This window comes from Apteryx rowi, unplaced genomic scaffold, assembly GCF_003343035.1.
Source record: "Apteryx rowi isolate R43461 unplaced genomic scaffold, aptRow1 scaffold_644, whole genome shotgun sequence".
NCBI classification, from domain to species: domain Eukaryota; kingdom Metazoa; phylum Chordata; class Aves; order Apterygiformes; family Apterygidae; genus Apteryx; species Apteryx rowi.
This window is the reverse complement of record NW_020450921.1, coordinates 156,567-184,357: the sequence shown is the minus strand read 5'-3', so window position 1 is coordinate 184,357 and position 27,791 is coordinate 156,567. Positions and strand designations below refer to the sequence as shown.

General features: G+C 37.8%; 1 protein-coding gene across 1 annotated transcript in view; it reads left to right on the top strand.

Moving 5' to 3' along the window:
• Positions 1-27,791, top strand: part of PLXDC2 (plexin domain containing 2) — a 276,972-nt gene that overhangs the window by 223,599 nt on the left and 25,582 nt on the right. The window contains exons 8-12 of the mRNA XM_026084514.1: positions 1,115-1,210; positions 2,116-2,197; positions 20,693-20,753; positions 23,450-23,603; positions 25,377-25,415. Coding sequence (XP_025940299.1) covers positions 1,115-1,210; positions 2,116-2,197; positions 20,693-20,753; positions 23,450-23,603; positions 25,377-25,415 — 432 coding nt within the window. The remainder of the gene's footprint in view (positions 1-1,114; positions 1,211-2,115; positions 2,198-20,692; positions 20,754-23,449; positions 23,604-25,376; positions 25,416-27,791) is intronic.

The window sequence follows — 27,791 nt, the reverse complement described above, 5'->3', positions numbered from 1 at the left end:
ATTTATTATCTGCTTATTTTAGTTGAGGTTCCATTTTTTTATCTGAAAAATGCCTACCAGGAGAGTGTGAAAAATACCTCTGTTTTGATGCTATGTGATTGTCTAGCAGCTGGGAAACCCAAGTGTGCTCACTTCAGGCTGCAGAAACACAGCTTTTATACCAATAAGCAATGTGTGCCCTAGTCATACAGAGCTGGCAACCACCTACGGTTAAATTTGTGGCTATCTGTAATTCCTTTTCTTCCATTGCACATAGACTCAGCCCACACATTGACCAGAGTAATTTGTAATCCTTTGTATGTGGCCATTTATTCCTCTGGAGTGATTCCACAGAAAATCTGTGATGGTATTTAGCATTGATTTCAATTGRAGTTTAGCAGGCCTTCAAAAGGGACATAATGTTGAATCCAGAACACCAAAAAATCATCATTATATCTTGTGCTTGGGTGCAGTCATCTATGTGTTCAAAGCCCATAAGAACAGTGTGTTGACTGTATTGAATTTCTGCTTTGAGAAACTTAGGTGCAGTCAACTTGTGTAAAGATTATACATTCCATTGCCTGTTTAGGAAGATTTGACTTGTGTCCTTTAATATATTTTTGTTATATAAAAAATTGTGCTAGTGCATTTGGATGTGAACTAGCTTGTAGATAACAAATTTGATTAGCAATGAAATCAGTTTTGTTTGCACATCTTGACAAGAAGTGACAAACTGAGCATATAAAGTATTTCTCTCAACTATGTAAGCTGAGAAATATCTTAGGAAAACAAACATCTCACATATACCTTAAAATGTCTGGCAGTATACCCTCTAGAATTTCTGCCTAAATGAATGAATAAGATGCTTGAGAGCTCACTCAGCATTTTCATAATCCTTTACTGGGGATAGGTACCTATTCTATCAGCTCTGATGGTTTCTCAAGTGAAAAACTCCCTATCTGGAGCTTTAACATTTTCCTTTAAGACATCTAACATTAAAAATGTATCCTTGAGGAAAATTGGTATCGTGTGCACATAAGGTACAGTAAGCAATCATTACATCCCCTATTTTTCACAAGGTACAGACAGCAGAATAATAAACTATGAAAATATTTTTATTTTTCTTTCCTGGTAGATGTCCGTAGAAGAACAATTTATGAGTACCACAGGGTGGAGCTACAGATGTCAAAGATTACCAATCTGTCGGCTGTTGAAATGATACCTCTACCCAGTAAGTAAAAAACACAGGCGGGAGCCAAATTTGGGGAGAATACCCCCTCACCCTCACCCCCCAAAACACACAGTTTAAAATATTTTCTTTTACCTGTGGATCTGGAATCATGAATAGATTCATTTATCCTTTCTCAAATTTATTCCCAGCTGGATGATGCATTATCCAAAGCATCCTTCTTGTATCTCAAGTTAGTTTATAGGTATATAGCTCCAAGTAGGTCATAAATGAAATCTGTGCCAAATCATTTTTCAGAAGATTACTTATATCACCTGTAAATTTGTTTCCTCAAGAAAAGGAACAATTTTCATGCTTGCAAGGCAAACACAAACACTTCTGTGTACAGTGCATCCCATCTCAAAGGAACATCCCCAAGCACATTTTGCAGTTCATCTGCCTCTTTTGTCCAGGGTAAAATACATTGTTTAGAAATCTCTGGGTTTAAACTGCCAGCTGTTCTACTGTGAAAAACTGGAAACCACTACTTTCCTTTTTTCTAATCCAATTACAGTTCTTGCACACTTTCCTCCAGTCTTATTATCTGCATATGTCAGAATGTTAGCTACACCCAGGAACACTGGTGCCAGGGAAGAAAGAGATTTAAGGAAATGCTTAATACTAAGCAGAAAGATAAAAATTTAGCTATAAAGCTGACAGAACAGTTGTGGAAATGGGATTACATTTACAAATGGAATACAAATTAAATCCTACAGATAAAATGTGCCTCTGTGCACATGGTTGTGCACTACATGGTAACAGGCTGGTTTTAGTGTGTTAYTTCAGACATCTGTGATTCTGTTGATTCCCTAAATATATATTTTCAGAATATGTATCCTTCTTTTGCATTTGTTGTGAGAATTGTTTCTGTGACTAATGTAATAATTTGTTTGTTTATCTACTTCCAGCTTGTCTCCAGTTTAACAGCTGTGGTCCCTGTGTCACTGCCCAGATTGGCTTCAACTGCAGTTGGTGCAGTAAACTCCAGAGGTAAAGAAAAGGATTTTTTTTTTTTTTTTACTTGAATATACAGCTGTGCTCAAAGGATACCCCAAAAGTTTGTTTGTAGGTGATTCATCAGAGAGAATTGTTATGTGTAAAGTTTATATACATACTTCCACATGAACATACACCTCAGTCGCTATCACTAGCAACACATCATTGTCCCATTTCACTTCAGCAAAGAAATTAGGCAAGAAAGATCAAAATAGTTGTTTTAGGAGTTAATCCCTTGTTTCTATTTTCTTAACCCTTCTTTAAAAGGCTTTTGAAGGAAAGCAGGAAATACAAATCATAATTAAATTCACATTTTCTCCCTGTATTCCTGTCTTTGTCAAAAATAATTTAACCACATGCAGATGACAGGTGGCAATGTACCTATAAAGAGATACTTGTTCTCTGAACAGTAGGGAAACCAACACAAGACTCAGAGTCTTTTCTTTTTTAACTTCTTTTATCATGCTTAGTGAGCACATTGGATCTCCTCAGCCTCTCACCACCTCCTTCACAATGACAGTCAAGTCAATAGCGGGAACCATCTAGAATCTGTGGAGCAGCTGGAGGGCCAGTAGCAAAATGGGAACTCCATGGTCATAGCTTTTCCAAAACGTTCTTCAGTCAGTGACCTTGGTAACATGAATTTATTAACACTGGTTCTCCGATGCAAAATGCAGTATCATAATGGATATCTATTATGTTTATGTTTTTCAACCCTAGTGATTAGGTTCAGAAATGTTATGTCTAAAGCAGATGTATAACAAAAGAAGAAAAGGCTRTTAGTGTTCTAAAATTGTTCAATGAATGTGGAAGAACTGCCAAATACTTGATGAAAATGTCATGGAATTAGGAATTTGGGGTCAATTTTATTACTTTTTCTTGAGCTTCTATTCTGGTAATAAGTCAATGGAGAAGTTTCCGGTTCTCGGTTTGTCTTACAAAAAGCTCCTTTTGAGTGGAATTAAAGTTAAATTAAATCATTTCACATAAAACATGGCAGATGTCATCAAGGATAAGCATACCTGTAGCAAACTGTTCCAAGTAACCATGAATGGATCTTGCATGTTTCAGCCAATTTCTTGGTTTGGGGCATTGTTTGATCTTCCTTCCATTAGTAAGTGTTGCAGTAGTGAGTATCTGTTGGCTTTGGTATGACCAAGGTCTGTTGCTTTGTAGTCAGTGTTCTCATTTCTGTTTGGATAAACTCAATTATAGCTGGTAAGATTTGAAGAGATGGTAAGGTTCAGGCCTCTTAGAAAGAACAGGCAAACCTAGAAACCCTCTGTTTTGTTCTGTAATTTCTGGAAAAAAGAGCTTCCTGAATTCTAGAACTGCTGGAAAATCTGATTCACTCACTAAGGCACAGATTACTGTGCAGACCTAAAGGGTTTTATCCTTCACCATTAGCATGAAGCAACACCAGGTATGTAGTTGCACTGCTTTCCCCTCCATGTATTTAGATGAATATGTGACTGCCCCTCTCCTTCTTCACAACTACCGCAATGTAACTTACCCCCTGAAAAATACACAATGTTAACACACCTATTTCTGTTCAGTTAAGGTCTCTTGAAAGAGATTCTTGCCTTGTTGGGTTTTTTTTGTTGTTTTTTTTTTTTTTTGGGGGGGGGGGTTAAGATCACACTGCAATCAAAGATGAACCTACTGTGAACCCCTGCGCTGTTTCCTGAAAACAGCAAGCTCTGTGCTGCAACACTGTTGTGCCTTTAATGAGCAGCAGCAGATAGAAAGAACAGTTTTATTGCTATTAATTAGACCATTACTGATAGTAGTGAGATTCTCATTTCATGCAGACTGTGTTCGGACACTATTTGACTAGCAGCAAGAGCTGAAAAGGGAGTTAATTCCTTTAAAAAAGGATGGATCCAGACGAGCAAACTAAGATTATGCTCTACACAGGAATTGTACTAGTTCATACACAAGTAGTTTAAGAACAGTCATACCATCCAATCTGCACGTATAAAAATGAGTGATAGTAAGCCAGGTTTAAGCAAATGGAGGAATGTATATAGAATCATAAAGCAGTTCAGGTTGGAAGGTTCATCGAGAGATCACCTAGCACAGCCTCCTGCTCAAAGCGGGGTGAGCTGTGAGGTCTGATCCATTTGTTCAAGACTTGGTCCAACTGGGTCTTGAAAACCTCCAAAGATGTGCTCCAGGCCACTGGAGATCTTGATTTATGCTCAATTTTATACCTGATCTTTTAAATCCTTATTTCCTTCAGAAACAAGGCTGTGTGATGATGATGCGTCTTGCAGGCTCCATTGCTGTGTTTGGCCCTCTTTCCTCCACCTTCTGAAAATAGCAGCTTATTTCAATAAGTAGATCAAAAGTATTACGTGAATGCAAATTTTGTGAAAAGAGGCAACTTGCCTTCCAAAACATGAAGATTGAGCATCATTGTAATTAGGGCACATTCCAGTATAGGATCATTGTGCTCCAGATTCATTCCTGTCTCAGCTTTGGAAATATTTTCTGCTGCCTCCTACTGCTTCTGGATACTTTAGTCCATGTTCTAGACCAGCACCTCTCTTCTTTTACCTTTCTGTTCCTCAGGATGTTAATTTACTTTTGGGAGACACAAAAAAAAGCATTTTCTTATTACTCATTCTGTATGTCTGGATCACAACAGCGTACTCAGAATCATTTACTTCAGTGCTACTTTAAGTTTTTACTCCCCCAAAAAATAACTTAGCTGTGGTAGAGTGCTCTTTTGCATGTGATAAAGAAGCGCTTTCTCAAGAAGAATACCTGACTGTTCTGTTTAAAAATCCTGAAGGGTAGAAAACTGTAATTCCTTCATCACAGTTCTCCAGCTTTTTCTGTGTGTCACTGCTCTTCAGTCACCAGCCTTGTAAAACAATCACCCTAGACTTTTATCTCCTGTTGTGATAAACATTGTTCTGCTGCAGCAGAATAAAATTTGCTTGGAAAAACAAGGGCAAAGCATTACATGAAGTATTAACTTAGACATTTCAGAAGTGGTTTGTGTATAAAGAATATTAATATTTACACTTYACTTTACAATGAGTACTCAGAGGAGGTTTTGAAGCAAGCAGAAGTGGATGCTTAGGAGGAATGCATGAGTAGTGCTTCTGAGTTATGAAGTGGAAAGTGGTGTAGCTAATCGGACAGTCTGGTCCAGGAAGTGACACATAAAAGGCTGTATCTCATGGCTGTAGGCAGAGCCCAGAGGTGGAAAGCAATTAGCATTTGGTGCAAAAGCCTGGAGAAAGCATTGAACCTGGTGCTGGAAGGTTCGAGTGTGGCAATGCTCGACTGACTGATCTCTCCCTCTGAACTCTGCAGAGGGAGAGTGTCTTTTTGCCAGAGAGGAGGCTGTCACAGAGCAATGAGAGTCACAGATGTGGCCAACAGGCAGTGACGTTCCTTCTGCGGAACCACAATAGCACTCTGGAGATCACTAAGTGAGATCTCCCAGAGCAGACGGGCTTCCCCCTGGACAGCAAGCAAGCATGTATCTAGCAGGAAATAACTGTCATTTCTACAATACTCTTTTTTTCTCAACAGATTATGACCCCGTTTATCCAGAGCTATATTTTTAGCAAGAACAGCATCCTCTATTTTTTTCTTGCATAAAATTTAAACTATATATTGAATCATTCACGCAACAAAGTACAGTTGTTGGAAATACAGAAAGTTTATCTAAACTCTTAACTACACAGGAAAATTGACCAGCAGAGCCATTGCAGAATAATTGTACTCCCCCATGTGGGCACTCTGTGTTGGAAGGAAAATAGCTTTATTCCACAACACAGTGGGTTGTTTACTATGTGTAACTTCAGCCCAGCTAGTGTGCCCGCTCTGCAGTCTGTAGAGAGAGGTAGGTTCTTCCTGTAGGTGATTCAGAGCAAAATCCTCTTCTCCTGCTACTGTCAACAAGCTTAAATCACRGTTTTACTTTCATAAGGGATTGTCAGACTATTCACTCTGAAATCCAGAATGACGTATGTCATGCAGTTGCACCATGACTAAAGCAAAGGCACATCACCTTCATTTAAGTTCTTCAGCAGATGGAGGATCCCCAAGGATTTAAAAAAAAAACTTAATCCATGTATAAGAGGGAGAACCATTCCACAAGTAAAAGAGACTAAGTATACATAAATATATAAGCTAAGATAGTATCATAGCTTTCTCCTACACAGGGATTTGTGTCTATAAAACACCAGAAACACTTGGGGTCTGTCTAATAATAGTCATCTGTGGTTGAAACTTGCATTATTTTCTCTGCATTATCTCTGACTTCCCAGCATGTAGAAACTGAGAGAATTCATTGTGGTTAGATCCATTTATGTCATTTTTTGTGCTTCTGGAAATGTTTATATGCCCTAGACACTTGGTATAGCATGCATGTTAGAGAGGTCATTTTTTAGGAAATTTTTTTTGAAGCTTTAATGGGCAACTTTGCCATTACATTACAGGTTCAATTTGTACAGTTTGCTCACACTAGTGAAATAATGAGTTCCCCTGGAAATATTTGAAGTTAATTGGTCAAGAAATAAATTGTGTTTGTTAAAGAAAAGCTGGCACTAAATTAGTGTGGAAATATGATGCCTAAAAGATGAAGGAATTTTTTAAAAGCTACCTACATACAAACTTTGAAAAGATTTATGTTCATATTCTGTTGATACTGATGTTTTTGTTTTGGTGAACTTAAGGAAGGTCTCAGATTTTGGCAGTGAGATGGAACTACTGATATTTCAGTGAGTTCAGAAATAAGCACACAAATGGCACAGTCCTGCATTCTGTGCAGGCTGGAGACTCCGTTTTTGTATGTCTTTCATGCTTTACTTCATTACTACAGAATAAAAGCGTCTCCCCATCCTTAAAACGTCCCTCTGGTTCGGTGTGGTACTAGCATGCCAACATTGGACCTAGGGAACTGAAGTGCTGAAAGACTAAGGGCAAGAGCCATGAACAGTTCAGACAATATCTTTATTCGTCTGTCACTCTTGGTACCTATATTCAAATTTTAAATCCTCAGACCTTGCTGCYTCATGCCAGTTGCACCTGAAAGCCTAACAGCTAGATCCACAAGGGTATTTAGCCGGCTGGCCTACTCCGGCTTTCAAAGGAAGTTATGCTGAGTAAGAGCACAGTACTAAAAGTACCTTTTCACAGAGTCCTGGATATAAGTATCTAGTACTAAAAAGGTCTCCAGGGATCAAATACGTTTGTCTGAGGGAATGCCTGCAGGTGCCTGAATGTGAAGTAYCAGAGCCCCATGAAGCTTCACTGATTAGGCATTACTGCGCCCTTCCCATAACATGCCCGACTGGTTAGAGATTCACGGAGGCAGAGGAGGTAACCAAACCGGGGTCCCTGAAGGCACATCGCCCTCTGCATGCAGTCCATGGGGTGGCACGGTGCTTAACCCAAGCCTCGAAGCCTGTTCCCCTTTCAGGAGTCCAGCCCTGAGCAGCTCCTCTGCAGCCTGGCAGCGGTTTCCCGCAGACCATGGCACTGGCTCCATGTGTCAGCTCCCCCAGACAAGTTCCTGCATTGGACTTTTTGTGTGTATCAGTGAGCCAGGGCTCTTTGTGCACTCTATGCAGAGTTACTCTGACTCTGTGGGTATGTGTACAGTCCCCAAAGCCTCTTGCACCCTTAGGACAATGCTGAGTTAAATGATGAAAGAATCCCAGTTTTGATAAATTTCCTTTCAGTACTTAATCATGAATACTAGTAACAGCAGAGTTTGTGTAAACCATAAAGTTACTGTTGTTTTTATGGACTGTGTTCCAAGCAAAGTGAAAAATCAGAAGTTTGTCTGGGAAGGGCAGCAATAATGTGATTTAAGTCTTGATATCTCTAATTTTTTATTATTATAATCACTGCTCTCATCTGAACAAGTAATAAGGAAACAAGTTATTTTGCATTCCATACTGATTAGCTGGAAAGTGGGAAAGGGAAAAGCTTTAGGTGTGTGCAATTCTTAAAAAAACATTTTAGAGTTGAAATATGAACTGACAGTTTTCCATGGTGCCCTTATGGTAACTGAGAGACAAAAATGGTTGGCTATTACTTGTCTTCTGAACCTTTGGGCAAGCTTGAAATGTCTTGTTTGTTTGTTCTTCTTTTAGATAGAAATTGGAAATATATTTACTTAACTTTTAAATCTGAGTTTTTATCTGGAAATCTTTAATATCAGGAAGAGGAAAAGGGTTGTGTTTTTGCTTTTTTTGTTATTCTGTATGTCCCTTCTGACCAGATCTATTTTCATATACACATACACATATACAGTATGCATATGCATATAAACTGCATTGGATCAAGTATCATAGTAAAAATAATAATCTCAGGTGATCAAAAATATTTATCAGGTGTGCTAAGCATCCCTTGTAGAATTACATGTGCCTATTATTTGTGCTTTTATACACAAAATTAGTATGATACAATCTGTCTGCATAAAAAAAATCTGATTTAGAAAAAAAGAATTAAATAGCAATAAGAAGCACAGGGTCTTTCTCTGCACATGACTTACTCTTAGCTAATTCTCCCCCATTTTTTTATGATAKCTGTTGCCATAATCAAGGTCATAGATTCCAGCTGGTAACAAGGAAAAGCAATGGAAGAGATCAGGACTCAAAATCTTCATCAGTTGACAATACAGATACATTAGCTTAATTGCATACTGGACATGTAGTATTTCCTGTTGTGACATACTTTGGTCTAAGCCCTTCTGGTTATCTTACCAAATCCTTCAAGTTCTTTAAAAAAAATCTTGAAATCTGTGTGTTTTAAACTCAGATGTTATAAATACACTCTTCAAAAGTTCTGGAATATCTTCTTAGGTAATGAAATTACAGAGGAAGTATAAAGCTTGAGTTCCTGTTGGTTTGATGGGTGATCTGACAAGTCTAGGTATTGCAGTGCAAGGTGGTAAAATACTTAGTACAGTGCAGAGAAGGGGTTTTACCTGGTAAGCCAGAATATCTTTTCTACTCCTGTCCCCACATTCATAAGCAATTGATCAAAGAGATCAATTTTTGTTCAAATGCTCACTTTTACAGACTTACTGTTTTTAACTATTTGGGGTTTTAATTTTACTTGTTTGCTTTAGGAATACTGCATATTTCATCTCCTAATTAAAAGATGGAGGGAGGACTTGATGATTTATACTCACCATTTAACTGRCAGTTGCATGCTGTTATTATAAAATCAGCCACAGTATCTTAGCCATTGAATTACACACACACACAAAAAGAGGCATTTGTATGGATTAAGTAAACCACCAGAGGGAGCATATATAATCCAATCTGTGTAGTAGATTCATATACAAATGACAAGGAAAATCTCATTTTAAATGCTTTAGAAGGGCTAACGATTTAAAATATAGTGTATTGTGTAGAATGTGTTCAGTTCTATCAATGTGTAAAACTTCATGAAGTTGATCATCATATTGCTGCTTCAGGCAAAGTGAAAGAAATGTGCCCAGATTCAGTCTATCTCTAGAAATTGTATTTTACTAAGTGCAGTTCTTCAGTGTGTGATACTGGAGTGGTTTTATATGAAAACATGACAGAGTCCTAACACCTGCATCTTAACAAGCAATTTATTGAATTAGATCAAATCTGCCCTGTGATAAGTGAAGAGTAATGTCAATACTGTTTTTCTAACTAGTTTACTGTTCGTTCCCCAATTATGAAGCAATTCACATTGAAATTCTGAGGATCCTATGAGCAGAAAATTTGGCCCTTTGCCAGAGTCTGCTCTGGGTAAAATGCATCATACACTTCTTCTATTTTAAAAGTGTGTTCAGACAGCAATAGATCTTTTTAATCAAGTGCAACAAATATATCAAAAACGAATGTGTAAATTTGTCAGCCCAATACATTACTGATAAGAATGATAGGATAACTAGATCTATACTTTATTGAGCAGAAAACTGCTCAACACCCAACTTCTTCAAATCCTTTCCAAGCTGCTTTCTCATAATTTGACAAGCTAATTCGAACGCATGAACTGCAAGAAACTGTTAGGAAATTAGCATTCAGTAATTGAGAATTTTGTATGACTGGCAAACCTGATGAGAGTAAAGAAGAAAGGAAAGTGGCGCAGAATTGCTTAGTGAAAAAAGCATTTTCTCAAACCAGAGTGAACCCAGCGATTTATCGCTGAGATGTGATGAAAGAAGCCTCACAAGATCTTAGAAATAGATCTTCTCAAGTGGGATGGCAGTTCTGTTTTGAAGACAGTGTAAGCTTGAGTGAGACTGAAGGCTTTAATTTAAAAATATGATTATGGAACATACAGGACTGTGAGTTCTTGGCATGTTTTTATTGAAAGTTTACCTCCAGCTGGATGAGTTAGCTTTTCATTGAGATTGATGTATGGATAAATAGCAGATAAATAGCCTTTTTACAGCTTGGACAATTTTATAGAATTTGTTAGTAGCTGGACTCCATGGAATTACTGTGGAATTTCTGTAAATGCCCTAGAGCACAGCTTGTCCAATACAATTGCTTGTTTAATACAAATAGACCAAAAAAAATCAGTCTCTTGGGACAAGAACTGCAGTGAAGATACGGTAGCTCTCAGAGGCCTAGGACGCATCAGAGCAAGACCAGCCAATTGATTAAATATGGCATGGGACCCACTAGAGTAGACTCATCCCCTTGCCTAGTTCAAAGCTGATGTTTTAGAAAGGATATATACCTCATAAGAGCTATAGGGAATACTTTTTCATGGTAAAGCCTGAAAACCTGAGCTTTTTCTTACAATGTTAGCATTTTTTACCTCTTATGACCTTAATTCCTCAGGTTTCCTTTCTCCACACATTCCTTTGCCTTCCTTTCTGCTCACTGATCAGTAGCCCCACCCTAGAGAATAAAACTATCACTATCCTACCAGTCATAGGTTTGATACCTACACATTGAATTTAAATCTTGTTTTCATACGGAAACTAGCCCGTTTTGTTACAGCTGTAGCATTAGTTACAAACTTTTACGTAAGTTATTACTTTGCTTTGTTCTCCTGAATAACTCAGAACAACATGAGGACAACAGGTCTGCTCCTTGTTGATGCAGATTCCTGACAAATGCARGGCCAAATTACAAAGTTGTAATTTATTTCTAGAAAATGGGCGCAAGATTGCTTAACCTTCTTCTCACCCTGAAATTGTAATCTTTCTCACTGAGATGATTTTTCTGTGAACTCCTGTACCTTAGGACTGGGAAGCATTTTCAAGTTCCTTAATCTAGATATAAACACAGYGACCCATTTAAGCCACATCACTAACTTTACTCATACTGTATTTTTGTTTTTCTTACCATATAATTTACCTTTTGAAATCTCTGAATGGTTTCATCAGCTGTTGGTTACGTTGCCAGAGATGTTGCTTTGTCTTCTGGAACTTAGAAAATCTCTTTATTATCTACTGTGCACATTTCTTTGGTATATAATTTTGCAACACAGCTTGGCCACAGTCAGTACAAAAAGAACTACTGCCTGGACTGCTTTAAGACCTTAAAGTAAAGTATGTCTTATGTAGATATGTTAAATATAGCACATTCCTAAGGTGTTTTGTTATAAATGAGGAAAGTAGCTATCAAAGAAACAGAGGACAGTTAAGCACTTAAATGCCATTGAGAGGAGGGAAAGTAGACATCCATCTGTTATTTATACGTTTTAAAATATTTATGTTTCCAGCTTCATTTGGATGGAAGATCACAATTCTATGTTAATTTCCATGTTTAATTTCATAGACATACCTAAGATACCACACTAAAAAAACACTAGTTAAAAAGGTAGTTAGCACAGTTCTTTTGTATATAAACTTCTTTTATGATTCTTTTACACATTAGTAGGTTTTTATTGTTCATTTATTGTTTTAGAACAATAAGACAAACCTCCATTCAGTCTTTGATGAGCCATTCGTATCTAGAACTGTAACTTCCATGCCAGCCACGAATCCTTGAAATCTTGGTAGAGCAGAGTTCAGGCTCTGTTTTGCACAGTTTGTTCATCCTGGGGAATGTTAAAGTCACAATAGTGACCATTGCCCTGATCTGTTAAACCTGCATTCACTCTGGCATTAAACAGTCAGTTGCTGGTAGAGCTGCACCACGTTCAGTAACATGGCAGCCTCCGATTTGTTTCTGCTTGGCTTCATTTTTATCTGTTTGTTTCTTACGTTGATAGCTTATACTACAGGCAAGTGTGGACTCAAGTATATTCCTGCTTAGCTGGTGAAAGGTGACACTTACCTGTGAAAGGGCTCCACAGACAGATGCCTCGCGCTGCGGTCGGTGCATATTCCAAGCATTTTGAGAAACTCAGCTCAGACTTCTAGTCATCGTTCTGTGCAGTGCTCTATGTGTGATGGACTCTCTCAGGACTCAGTTTCTCTACCAGGTTCTAAGCATTATAGCATGATTGTTCCCCAAATAAATGTATCCAACAGTGGTTTAATTTAACCTTTAGATTTTAACTGGGTAATCAGAAGAGTGCAAGAACCCATCTCAAAGAAAACAGGCTTTCCTGATAACAGATTAAAGATTTATACCGAACAACATGCTCACACAGTACACTGAGTATGTAAAGAATAATGAGAAACAGATAAGACATGGTTAATTTTTACRGTGCAGTAATGTGAAATATATGCTGCTGATGATTAGGGGAATACAGAATGAAAATGAGAACCAATATAAAAAGAAGATAGGTAGTTACTTAAACTCAAGAGTAAAGATTATTTCAAAAACACTGAGAGGGAAGCTACTGATTAAGACAGAAATTTTTCCTTGCTTACCTAAATTTAGAGACAGTTTCAAGTTTTGAGCATCTGCAGATGGRGTTCACCTCCATATCAGCACATATTCACAGACAGAAGAATGCAATCAGGGTCCCAAACCTTTCTTTCACAGTGTTACTGTGAAATACCTTAACCTAAAATAATCAGGTATGAACCTACTGTATGCATCTTTAACATAATGTTTACGCTATTTAGATTACTGGCTTCTTGACACTCAGGCTGTTCTTTCCGCTTTTGTCTGTGGGAAGTCCCCACTCACCTTTTTTTCACACCTCTGTTAACTTTTCCTTAACCTATCTGACACTAATTTGTCTGACATTGTCTGGAAAAGTTACCTTTATTTGCTAACCTGCTGTTCAGATTTTTATCCATCTCTCTCTTTCTRTTAATTACCATATACTGTTTCTTATTTCATCCTAACTACTATTCCTGGATTACTAAACAAGTTGGGAATTGATTGGTTTATTCCCTTAATGAAAATAATGAATTTTAAAATAATTCATGCCCACTGCTCCTGAAACCAAAGCATGGCAGGGTGTGAGGAGTTTCAACTTTGGAGAGAAAAAGCCTTGGAAGTTCTAGTATAGAAGCTAAGAGAAAAATGTAAGTAGATGCTTAGTTTCTGAAGAGAACAGTCAGGCTCTGCAACAGCATTTCTCCTGGTTTATGGACCAAATATATAAACAAGGTACTTCTAATGAAAATAATTATTTAGCATAGTCCTAACAGCATTCTTCATCATAAAATGCAGGATTGTACAGAAACAGATTAGTCTGATTATCCATAATTTCTTGTAATTTTGTAATGTTTTTATGCACCAGTGTACACAGTGCATTGCTGCTACTGTTTTGCAGTTTGTCTTACTTTCTCTTCTAACAGGCCGCAATAAATTGACTCTACTGCTTACAACAATGAGATGATCTGGGACTTTTTTTTCTTTTACAAACAATATTTTATTAGAAAATACACCATTTTACCAATCCAAGTTTCATGAATTCAAGTCCATTTGTTAAATAAATTCAGTTATAGAAAAAGCTTCATTAGTGGATTAGGAAAAATAGTGATGATGCAATAGGTACATTTTGTCCAGTAGGCCATCTTGGCTAACATTAATTTAGGAAGTGAGGGCAAGGTATCAGCTTTCTTTTCTTTGATACCTGAGAGGAATTTAATACATAGATTCTGACTCCTTCCTTGGCCATCAGAAAATAAGATGTTCTGGGAAATGGCAGTTGTTACACCTCCCCATCATGTCTTACATTGTCACACTAGACAATCATTTTCTCAACTGTCCCTTTCTTTCTTTATTCCAAGTGTTTATAAAAAGTGAAAGAGCAGAAATTGAGGACAGACCACTTCAGAGCACCTCCAAGTTTTGTTCAGGAGACTTCTATGGAGAAGCCCAGGTTTTCATACTTGTCTCTAGAATACTCCTTAGCATGCAAGTTAATGTACTTTTGTGGGAGACTTAGTTTTGCTGTACTTCATACAAGCATCCTAACCACTCCATTACTATGTAGAAGTCTAATGCATTCCACCAGTTGTGTCACTCTCACTCTTCATTTCCTTCACTCTCATTGCAAGTGCGTTAGATTTAAATAAAGCAATTCTTGTTTAATGGAAAAGGTTTTTTTGCACACCATCAAATTTTTTGTTTGTTTGTTTCACTGAAAATATAATGTAGATTGGCAATTTCAGTCGGATTTGTTTAGTGGTCGCTTCAGCAGTCAAACATAGTCACTTGCACAGCTGTGGTTACTGCATCTCCTCATACCAAATACTTATTTTTTGACATAGAATTACATGCAAAATTAAACACAGCCTGGGAAGCTTCCTGGGCATTGGAAAATGATTGTCTATGCCGTTAAATTGTTGCAGTGTTCCCTGATGTGATTTCCGTGTGTGCCCAGGAGCACTGTCCAGAACAGTTCCCAGGCACGATGCAGGAGTTAGACTGTTCCAGGGATTATTTCCAATCGGCAATTTACGTGCAGTTTCCTTCTTTTCAAGGCTGAAAAGGTTTGCTTGTTCAGGCATAGGCCATTCTGTGCCAGTAATCCGCAGTGCCAAGGAACATTTCTGGGCACATTTATTTTGATAGTAGAGAAACAGCCAGAAGTATCACAATAGTCTTAATTTCTTTCCAAAAACACTAACCTGTTATAGTTCTGCTCCTCAAAATGAATAACTCATTGAGACTTTACAGTAGATGTTTTTTGTGACCCTAATTCTTCCATGCTTTCCACAAATGCAGTAGTATTAATATGCAGTTTCAAAACTGCGTATTCGTTGTGCAGAAGGCTCTCCTTTTTTGTTGGCTTTCCTTATTAACATCTTAAATATTGGCTTGTGTTGTCAGTTTATCACATTAAGTCTCCCTCTTCTGTCATAGCTCCTACTTCTTTTGATTTCTTACTCTTTTCAAATTTGTGGATGAGATATAACAGGAGCAGTAACCTAGCCTGGCCATACCAAAACGCCTCAGCACTTCTCCTAGCAGCTCCGGTGCTGATGCCCACAGATACTGAAATAGCCATGTAAAGAATTGCTTGATTGCTGCAAGTTTATGCATGATAACAGAAATATGAAAATCTCTATTTCCTAGTGTCTCTAGGCAGCAGAGTGCCTTCATCCTATCATGAGGTCTGTACTACTTGCTAATGTTATCAGTGGGTTTTATAAAGGAACAAAATCCCAGTAGAAGTATACGAAGAAAAAACAGAAGCTTGGCCAACATATGAATGAGATCTGTGCCTTGGTGCATGCCACACAAGACTTGATATTTTTTAAGATCCTCTCAACTCCTATCTGTGAGTATTATGGGATGCACAGGAGCTGTGGATTAAGGTATATTAGTCTGGTTTTCAGAAGATCTGGGCTTAACTCTAAATTCTGCTACAGAATTCTGTTATCTTGGCCAAATCACTTAATCTCTCTTATGTTCCATTTCCTCATCTCTGTACTGAAAAAGAAAATATTTTCTGTAAAGGTGACCTTCATATTTTTATTTCAAAGATATGAGACAAAGCAATGGGTATGTGAGGCCAGCTGTATTTCTGAGGATGTCAGTTTAAGGGGTTATAAAGTAGATTTCACAATACAGCTAGCCACGCACTTTTATATCTTTACCAGAGGGAAACGTGTCATTTAATGGTGGGAATAAGTGTAAGAAAGATCATCATGGGAGCACACACCCTAAAAATTAAAGAGATGGTGTTGAATAATGAAAGATAGAAAACAGCTCAGACAATCATGTAAAGGTGAGAAAGGGAGATTAACTGTGCTATTTCAGATTATCAGCCAGAGTGCAAAGTACACGCAGTAGTACTTCAGAGCATGATTCCTCCTCCCCTTGACCCTGGATAACTATTTGCATGTGTGCAAAACAGATATGCAATGCCAATAAATCAGAATTCACTGCTAACTTCTGTTGCTATTAGCAGTTCATACCTATTTTGCACAGTTATAAATGCACAAAATACAAAAGTCAGTGAAGAGTGTAATCTAATATCAGAGACTAGCTTCAGTGTAGTTTCTTCCTAGAGACGCATAGTTGTTTGTTATTGTTTTCTGCTGATTCTGTTGTAAATTCTGATACCATAATCTCCTAAATTTGTCTCTGGGCCCCTCTTACTTTCTCTTTTCCTTGTAATTATTCAAAGCAGAGCCTTTAGCAAAAGCTTCTTTTTCATTCTTTATCTGCTTTTCAGCAGGTTTCCTTTGTTGTCGTAACTGACATTAAGATTTTATAGAAAATATCCTTCCATTCTTCTTTAATCAGAATGCTGCCAAGTCTCACTTTAGGTAGGGTTCTTTTTTCTTTCTTTCTAGTTGAACTGAAAATAAAATTTACGTGTTCTAGCCCAGTTTTATTCTTAGGCTGTTCCAAGAGTAAGAATTCCCTGTGGGAGTCCTTATTTCTTATTTCTTATTGCCTATTCACATGTTGCATCAGAGTAAGAAATATTGAGTCTCACCCATGTTCAGTCTCTTTTACTGTAAAATAACAGCTTTTTTAGCATCTTTTCACTTCTCCATTTACATGACATTGAAGAAGTACTTTACAAGAACATGGACCTGTATTTTTCCATCATGCTTTCTGTATTATAAAATTATGGAACCGTCTTCGGCTTGCAGACKGCCTGCTGGGATTTCTGCCACTAATCTCTGTGATCCTCTTTATCATCACCTGTATGTTGCAAATTTTGAGTGGTATACAACAAGATGATGAAGGTATTCAGTACTGCAGACACACATATGATGCATCAAGTATTAACTATGACTTAGTAATTATATTTGAATTTTCATAAACATTAAAATAGTACAGTCTGTTTGCAATACTATCTGTTTTAAATCCTCTTGTTGAACAAGTCATTTTAGCTAATCAAGAGAAGACCATATAAAAGCAAAGTAGAGCCAAATCCTCTTCTAACTATTCAGAAATACAGTTTAATTAAGCAATCTATTTATGTATAGGATAAATTCAGGCTACACATTTATGCTTGAATTTAAATATATGTGTAAGTAAGTCTATTGCATTAGAGGATAAGCACAAATACCATTCAAGTATGTTACCAGTTTGTACCACAGTCACTCAGAGAGGCACTTCATATGAACTTCATAAACGCTTTGAGCTGTGATAAAGTTCTGCATTTGTGGCAAGGGTAAGTGGAAAATAAAAAAGGCAGGAAAATACAGGCAGCACAGTGTGACAAGAAAGTGATATTCAAAGGATGGAGGAATCAAAATAGAGCCTGTTCTGAAGGAAAGGGGGGCAAAGCCAGGCTGAACACAAAGATAGTACTTGATATCTTTCTTTCTCCCAGTATCACTTTCTGATTATGTTTCTTCAGCTGGACAGGTACTAAGACTAAGGCTTCCAGTACTTTTATTTGTATTCCTATCTCCCTCACTTGGGAGGAAATTCCACTTTAAATTCTCTAATTCTTCTTTTAGAAATTCAAACAGTCAAGTAAGAAGCATGGTTACATGTTCCTAATGTGATGGGACTTCCTGAGTAACTAACGGCAGGAATGGGTTCAGTCTGTTCAGTTTTCTGTTTAATTTTCCAGGTCAGCCTTTCATTTAGAGGAGTCAATAAATATTATAACTGAGCTGAATAAGTAACTTTACCCGGTATTTATGAAATAATTTGAAATCTCTGGAATGCCCTTCTGTTCCCAGAAATCCATTGTTTATATGCTACTACAGATATCCCAGAAAAAAAACAAAAAGCCTAGGGAATGGTTGGTATAAAGGACACRTTGTGCATTTTAATTATCCTAATAGTTTTATTCTAGCTCAACCTGGTGAAAAGATTTTTCCATACAGAGTTTGTCCTTTTCCTTGCCAATCATTTTCCATTATGTTTTTAGCTTTTACAGATTAAACCTTGATGAATCTTCTGTCGAGGGGCATCTGACTTATAATAATTATTGTTATTAATTCTGAGATAGCTCTCTTAGAAGAGAAAAAATATAGAGGTTTAGCTCATGCACTAAATGGGCACTTCTTGTCATTTAAATATTCTCTGCCAAATAGAGGTAAATGACATCTGGTAGATCTCATGATATTCTGTCGCATTTCTAGCTATATACAACTCACTGAAAGGATTCTGACATCTTTTTTCTGTGACCCAGACTCAGCTGTATTAGTTATGCCAGATGTTCATTGTTATACATGCAAATGATTTAATTCTCCCTTTGATCCCTGAGCCAGTATTCCTGAGTTCCACAGAAATCCTGGAATTCCTTACTTTTCAGAAATGTCCCTGTTCTCCTTTCCTAGAACATCTTTGTTATTGCTTTGCTAGGAGCACATTTGGGTCATCACTTGAAAATGAAGTTGTTATAAAATGGCCATGTTGACAGATGGCGTAAATGGCACAGCTAATCAAATCTGCTCCAATGTTTTAATGGCAACAAGGAATTATCATCATGTTACTAAATGAAAGTCTTAAAAATGCAATCAGTAGCATGGGTGGTGCACTGGAATGAGAGTTTCCAGAATTCTAACTCGACGATGCAGCAATGATGGTATCTTCTATGGCTGGCTTTTTGTTGACATATGCCTCAAACAGGTTTGCTTGGAGCCAAACATATCTAGTTCCTGATAAAGCTGTTTTCTAATAATATTGTTTGGACTCACCATTTCATCAACAGAAAATGTTAAAAGAACAATGTCCAAAGTTTTCGGTGTTTTTCGTTACGACAGAGTCATCTGAATAGTGTTTCCCATGTTTGTAATAGCTGTTCCAAGTCCCGCATGTGGCATGTTTTCATGTTTTGTTTCATGTTTTGTAAATTCGTGGGGAAGTATCAACCCCTGCAATGTTACTTGCCACTATATGTCAGTAGTTTGTCAGAGGAGACTCCTGAACTGTGAATATGTGCATCTGGGATCAGTTTTTGATCATTTAATCTTTGGAGACTTAAGTTTGACATCATTTATATACAAGATAAAGTGTAAAATGAAAGGTCGTTAATCCCTGCTAGGTCTAAGTACTCTTGGGTCTACGTTAGCATGGATCTGTAATGGCAGTAATTGTTCTGTGAGAACATATTGAGTGGCTTGATATCATTTTTAAACATAGGGCTTGATTTTCAGATGTACCAAATACCCACAAACCCATTAGATTTCAGTCAGAGCCGTATCACTGAAATGTAATGGGTTTGTGAGTTTTCAGTACATCTGAAAATTAGACCGGTTCTCCTTCAAGATGGGCATAGGAGTTACTAATAAAGCTCTTCAAACTTCAGAGAATGATGGGAAGTGAGACTTGCAAAAATTATGTTCTGCTGGTAACTGGAATGTCATCATTTCTTTCTGCTTACAAGGTTCTCCTTATTGTCTCAAACATTTGTTGAGACAGAAGACCCCAAAGTTTGGGACAGCAGTGCTGATGTTCCAGCACAGCACTCATTCACTCACCGTTCAGTGAGGGCGAGGAAAAAGCTCCTCATCGTGGCCTTGGTTCCTGTGCATTGGGAAGGAGGGCTGTGTAATTCGCTGGGATACATTTCTGTTTTGGGGATTTATCTTCTTCCCTGCAATAGGTTTTCAGAAAAGTCAGCTGCTGCAAAATAAGTGATAAATGGCATCTGTTAGGATTGGGATTTTTTTTTAGTAACATTGCAGATTGTGGAATGATGATCAGTACAAAAATAGTTAATAAAAGAATCAACATTTTCTCAAAACCTTTCATCAAAGATGTAGATTCTGCTCAGAATAATTTTACAGAAGTTTGTGATCCCTCATGAGGTGTTACATTTGCTTACATACTCTTTATTACTATAAAAATGATTCCACTCTTCYATTCTTCCAAAGTGGACTGTTTTCCTAACATGGTTGAAGCGGTGTAGCACTTGGCATGTCTTAGAATCTTTCAGTTTCCTGAGAACCAAAAATTACCACTCAAATACAGCTAACCATAGCAGTGGCCTTATTTTCTTGCCTAGTCTTATTAAAAGTCAGTGAAGTGAGCAAACTCATCCACCTTTCACTGGAATGAATTAAATGATTGACTCATACTGCAAGCAAGAGCCTCTTGAATGAAAATAAAACCACATAAATCATACAGATTTCAAAATAAATCATGGCATTTACTTATTATCTCTTTCTCTCTCTCCCATCCTTCCTTGTTCTTATTTTTCTTCTATTTCCACCTGGACAACTTCTATCTGTTTCCTTGTTTAAAGATGCTCCAGTGGATTTGACCGTCACCGGCAAGACTGGGTAGACAGTGGCTGCCCTGAAGAGGTATGTGAGTAGTTTACATTATCAGACTAGTTACCAGAGGACATTTATATATTTTTGATGCTTTTGATTCTTCAGATTATGAAGCAGGGTTTCAAGGCCAGAGGCATACTATATTTATCTGTATCTTTCAGTGTCAATGCTATTATTAAGCTATATTAAAGAGAAATAGTCTGAGCAATTTCGCTTTTCATTTGAAGGAATAAAATGGACACAAAGTAAAAATCTTATCTCTGAGAAAATACTTTAAATAAAAAATAAAAGTACCAGAAAGCCTGCCCCAAAACAATGCCCTTGCAATGTTTTTCTCTTAGATCTATGACTTTTGCCAGAAGAGAAGAAGCTGTGATGTTCTTCGCCTCAGAAAACCCACTGCCAGAGTAGTCTCAAGAGAAAAACAGGCATTGCATGTCTTGTATTTTGGTTATGAAGTCTCGCCAAATCATTTAATACGGAAGAAATTTYATAGATGAATTAGTAGAGTTGTGGGTTTTTTGTTTTTTTGTTTTTTTTAATACAAGTCATTCAGGTTTCCTTTTATAGAAAGGCAGCAAGAGAAAGAGAAAGATTCCAACTGTGGTAGTGGTGGATTGTCAAACAGGGATTACAGGCTTCCTGTAAAAGAGGCACTCAGGTTATTCCTGGACCGGAGCAGTTCATTTTCAAGTCACATTTATAAATATCTAATTGTTGGTTCTTTCCCAGTGTCCTCCTTTTGGAAGAGGTTTTTTTTTTTTCATTTGGGGATTGTGGTAATAGGAACAAATTAATTTATGAGACTTAATCTCCTGATGGCCATAAAAAAGCAGTGTCTTTTCCATTTTGGCTGAAAGGGCCAATTTCTGTCATGAGTTTCAGCAACATAGCCCTTCTGAAGTGTAGTGTCAGGTGAAACTAAGGGCAAAATGTAGCCACAAGTGTTTAGTTAGAAAAGCACATTCTTTTTTTATTCTCAGGAAAAGTAAAGAGAAGTAATGATACAACTCCAATCTGATGGAAGAATTTTTTTCATATAACTATAGATGCAAAATCACTGCATCCTACATACTGTCTTATTACACAGGCTTGAAGCTTCAGCTTTGTAATTTGCAAACTGCTGATTTGGCAATGGAATTTCTTAAAGATTTACTGTGCATGGAGGACATCTTTTTCAAGAAGATAAAAATTATTAGGAATATTTGCATAGCGCACAACCTTTGTATTACTGTGATCCAGATTAAAATTAGCTAGGACTCAGTTGTGCCTGTAGATTTAATTACCCAAAAACTGTTCTCTGCAAGATGGTGGCACCCCATTCTGCCTTTTCCTTCTTGTTTCAACATGGCCAGTGCTCTAAGGCTTAATGCATGACCTCAGAGGAAATTATTGATACGTTAAGTGTATCTGAGAAACTGATAGGTTGATTCACACTGTTCCAGACTTTTTGATTGCTGTTCACAGTCTAGCATTTAGGCTCTCTGGAGTAGGCACAACAGTTTACATACCATCCTCCTGAGCTTACTGCTGGAGCTAAGCTATCAGTAATTAGTACACAGAGGTTAATTTTAGATGCATTCATTCAAGGGAATGAACGACAATGATTCTCATAGTAAGTTTTCCTTCTTTGCAATATAGATTTTGAGATAAATTTTGATTAAATTACATCAGTGAAATTAACAACATCTTTCAAGCTAAAGCATGAACAAATCTACAGAATAATTAGACTGCAGCTATTGATACATTTTTAATGTAATACATTGTTTCCAATAAAACAAAGGACCATAAAATTAACCACACATTAAAAGCAAGATAACACACGCTGGGCTTTGACAGGCAAATCTCAGTAAACAGATTTTGTGGGATTCCACTTCTCATTAAAATGGATTGGGAGGGCAGGAGTTATAGGCAGTTCTGATATTTGCTGCTATTTGATTGGATATATTTTTTTGCAAAACTGTATGATCCATAAAGGAAAACATTCATTACCTCTGCAGAATGTTTAAAAGTGTCCAGAACTTGGAAAAAATAAAAATACTAGAGATACAGATCTAAATATTTGCTCATGATAATAAAACTTAAATTATTGTATGATGGAGTTTATTATTTTTGCTATGTATTACATTATACACAATAATATATGTAATTTTAATATTAGAAATAATAGGTGTATATAGTGAATATATTGCTGTATACTGTAGGTATATGAACTTTATATAGGCTGAAGAAATGCATACATTTCACACATGTATGCATATTCTTCTATGATAAATGTTTGTAAAGCCTAATTAAATGCTAGTTAATTACACAGTATTTGCTATTTCCCCTGTTTTTTACTTTAACATGTTTTATGGCAACCACACCAATGATACATTGTGCATTCACAATAGAATAGCGATAATACGGTTGATAATCTTGGATGTTAAAATCTGATTGGGGGAAATAATATGTTTGAGATTCAGGGACTTTGAAGTTGAATCGTTCATTAACAATTAAGTATTGTAAGGTTTGCAGTTAAATGAAAAATATATGTTGCTGAATGCTGTGTAGAGCACTTCACTTAAAAGGAGAAAGAAAAGAAAAAGCACTTCAAATCCTTCATTTAGGGATTGCATTTTCATTCCTTTTATCCTGACAGCTTGTTTATGCTTAAATTCTTCATTCAGTGACCGTCTCCACTGAAAATTAATTTTCTCTTCTTTGTTTTTGTTGTTTCCTGACAGTCAAAAGATAAGATTTGTGAAAAGAATATAGATGAAATGGAAACACCTCCTTACTCCACCACCACCAGTCAGCCAACCACCACAAAGTTCAGAGTTTTAACTACSACCAGAGGATCCACTACTTCGCACCTGCCAACTAGCCTGCCTACAGAAGGTGAATTACATAGACTGCTTTAGTTTATAATGCAAAAATGTATTATTTACAAGTCTAAAAAAAAATTCGTATCCTTTAACTATGTGTTCATGTTGACCTTTTTGCTTTTGGACAGTGGAAGAAGCGGGGAATGCCAGTGACAATAATATATGAGATTACCTTAAAATTGCAGCTTGAAGAACAAGGAGAATTAAACCTTATTTTTCCTTATTTGAGCAGTGGCACAATTCTGTCTCTAAACATCTGTCCTATTCTACTCTACCTACCTGTGGTAGTTTAGGCATCTGAGCTGGGTCTGGTCTGAAGAGACTGCTGCCACTGCTGCCTTCTAATGGAGTCATTTCTGGTTCCAAAAGGCTCTCTCTGTGAGCTATACTGTGCAAAGTGCTGTAGGCACATAGGGAAAAAGTGCCTCAAATGTGAACACTTTGCAAACCACTACATGGACCCACCAGTGCTAAACCCAGAACTACAGGCTTCTGAGGGAAGGTGCAGAAGTTGCTCTCGCAACTGTAAGGCACGAAGCTGAGGAGTGTTGGAGGAGAGGACAGTGCTAGACGTAGGACAGACAAGCCAGGCAGACTGTTAGAGAACTTGTGGTTACAATGGTAAGAGTTACTCATTTTCATTTAACTACCAGGCCATAAACTGAAACATGTTGAAGTAGTAAATAGAAAGGGTCCTATTAAAGTTAGTGAAGACTCTCCCATCACAGACTTATAACGATTTTTGGATCCCTTTGGTTCTTGTATTTGGAAAGCTGAAAATTAGAGATAACCCTAATTAAAGACGTCTTTTGAAATTTGCCTGTTTACTTTTTTTCAGTCAGTTGACGCTGGTCTTTTCATGTAATGCTCACTATTCTGTAGTAGTTTCTGTAGGCTTCTGAACCAAATTAACTGGATAAGTGATGGTGTGTCAGTTCTCATCCATGTTCTGCTGACTACTTATATCTTGCCATTCTGTAAATGAGATAGCCTACTTTCCTACTTCTGGGGAAAATTCTGCTGGGTAGAAAAGCTAACTCAAATTAATCAAATAGCATCTTTAAAATAGAATGGAGGGATGGAGATTTCTTTTGGAATAGTATTTTAATACATGGGAAGCTATTGGTTGTTTGCAGTATCACCAGAATTATTAAGTGGCTTGTGACAAGAAATTCTGAGCTAAAGGCATTACAGGGTGGGAATGTACTGATAAGAAGAACTGGGGGGGGGGGGTTGCAGCAAGAAAAGTTTAGAAGCCATCAGCACAGGTTTTGGACTGCATTTGCAGCGTTGTTCCCATATGCACATCTGCTAATACTGCTCCTGCATTTAGTTCATCAAAGCTCACAAGCAATTAGAGAAATATRGAAATAAGTAGAACTTAAAACTGGTAGACTTCTTCATAATTCTTAGAAGAGAAACTAAATAATTGGGGGTGGGATGTCATATGCTGTCTCATACAGTCTACAATATGGTAGAATTCTCAAGCAACATATGAATATGTTAAAAAAAGAATCATTTTTAAGTGCTATAAAGTGGACTATAGTATCTTTATTTACCAGTATGTTGAATCCTCTGGCACTCTCACAGATGTTTTATTAGTATCAAGAAAGTAAAGCCTTGCTCAGTATAAGTAAGAACATCACAACCTAATTCTCACTGAGATGAGTACAAAATCATTTTTTAATTGTGGAATTTGTTGGATATTAGAAAGTCATTCCTAAAAAGACTCATATCCTAGAAAAATGCATTTTCCTGCTTTACTGACTTTGAATTTCCTTTATAGATGATACCAAGATAGCGCTGCACCTAAAAGATAATGGAGGTAAGAGATGAGTTTTTGTGTGTGTAAATAATATCAGTAGTTTGTAGAATTACATCCCACTGAAATTCATTAATCAAAATCAGACTGCAGAAATATCTTTTACCAGACTCCTAAGGGACTTCAGCTTTCCACATCTCTGTAGAACAGCACCAGGGCAAACATGCTTAGCAACTGCTTAGTAAATTGAATGTTTACAGCTCTCTATAACCCTTTAGTAAAACATCAAATTTAACTAATTTCCAAAAATGGATATCTTAAACGCAATTTTTTAAAACTGTATGAAGACAGAGTATGATGGTAGCTTTAAATAATAACATTATGTTATAAATTCACTCATAATAGTGAATTATGTGGCTCTTTATTAATAAACTTATCTGTTTTGTATCTGTACCTTAGCAGAGATCCTGTATTTCTCTGTGCACATTCTTCTGTGCAAGTTAATAACATCATCTTGTCTTAATGGTAAAGGCCTCTATTAAATGAGGCTCTGCAAGGAACTGCTCTTGTCATCTTCTTTGTGGGTTCAAGGATTGAGACCTGTAGTCTTTTCCTTCTCCCTTTGAAGCTGATGAGAATTCTGCTCTTAGAATAGAATTAGACCATTCGATGTAGGCTGAACCTGTATTCACTGCCAGTGTAGAGCTCACTGAGGAGAATGGAAAGACTTGAACTGATTTCTGCAGTACTGGCATACGGGAAATGTTATTGGTGCTCACTGCCTTTCTGCTGGCCAGGCGTGAGGGAGCAGCAAGAGTGAGCTGCTCGGAAAGCAGAGGGGAGCTGGGAGCCAAGGGCAGCAGCGAGGCAGGCACAGGGCAGTGCCCTCACAAATGGGATGCTGTCCCACTGCCCCTGAGCAGGGGAAACAGAGCAGCCCTGGTGACTAACCAGGGTCAGCCGGTGATCACCAGCCAAGCCCACAGAGATGAGGCGGACCCAGGTCAAGGTGGGAAGCTGGTTTGGCAAGGCAAAGCCAAGATCAGCAGGGTGCAAGGCCAGACACAGCATGCCTACAACACAGCTCAGGCAAGGACCCAAGGCCTGAGCTCAAATGCAGCTCCCAAATCGCTATGCAGAGGATGTGGGGGTGGAGGCCCTTAGCTGCTTTCGCAGCTACACAGGTTGTGCAGCTGCACCACGTCAGAGCAGACCTTGAACACAGGCAGCAAAACCCTGAGAAGGAAGGGATGGACAAGGAGAACCACAAAGATAGCTACAGGCTGGCAAAGGCAATTAGAGCTTACTGGTGTACTCAGGACCCTGGCAAGAGAACCATGTCAAAGAGCAGCAAGAACAGGGCTGCTCCATGAGGGGAGGCAAGCTGAGAGCTGAAGATTACTCCAGTGCAGGCAGTGCCCTCACCGACAGGACAGCAGGCAGAGCTGGGTGCTGGTAATGGCACCCCTCAGCAGTCCCCAAACAAGATAAGGTGACTAACTGGGTCCAGGGTCCATCCAGGGAGTCCAGTCAGGAGCAAAAGGAGCCAGGACCAGGGATAAGGCTGCAACAGAGGTACAAGGTCCATCCAGGAGACAAGATCAAAGACAGTGCTGAATACAGGTTCACCTACAACATATCTCAGGCTTGAGCCCGGGCTTAAATGGAGTCCCCAGACCCATGGACAGGGATCCCAGGTGAGGCTGGTCAGGCATTGGGGCTGTTGGTGCCTTCACAGCTCTGGCAGACGGCTGTCCAAGTCTTCAAAAAATGTTGTGTCCAGATGCCACTTACCATTTTGATCTGTTTTCCTGCCCTTTATTTTTCAGTTAAATTAATCCCTGAGAGACATTGTTTTCTTCTTCCCTCAAATTAAAATTTGATCACTCCACAGGAAGCATTTGCCATCCCTTCACTGGCCTCTCTTCTGTCATTTTACTGTCACTAGTGACAGTATACCTGGACACATGGTGTACCTTTCCTTTTGTGGAATTGTCCATTTGTTGCCAGTGTTGTTTGACATGGGTTTGACACCTAAGTGATCTCTTGGAATAAGATCATCTATAAAATGAGGGCTGTACTTTTAGCTGTCTTGTTTATAGGAGGTTCCCTGAATCTTTCTTTCTCTTATTCTTCTTGAAATTGAATTACTTTTTGTTTTGTTGTGAAATGTGCTTCAGTGCTCTTAAAGATCAGTAATATGGTAAATCAGTCAGCACTTTGCTCTCACACTCCCATCTGTTCTATACAAAAAGCACGTTCACAGCTGAGCTGTACCCACACGCTGCCTTGCTAGCCATCTCCCTGTGACAGATGACTAGCATGTGGCCAAGCAGCTCTCTGCGCCTCGAGCATTTCATGGACAGATCAGAATAGTATGTTGTTATGTCAAAAATAAATCAAAAGGTGGATTTTAGAAAATAAATTCCAGGTTTCTCC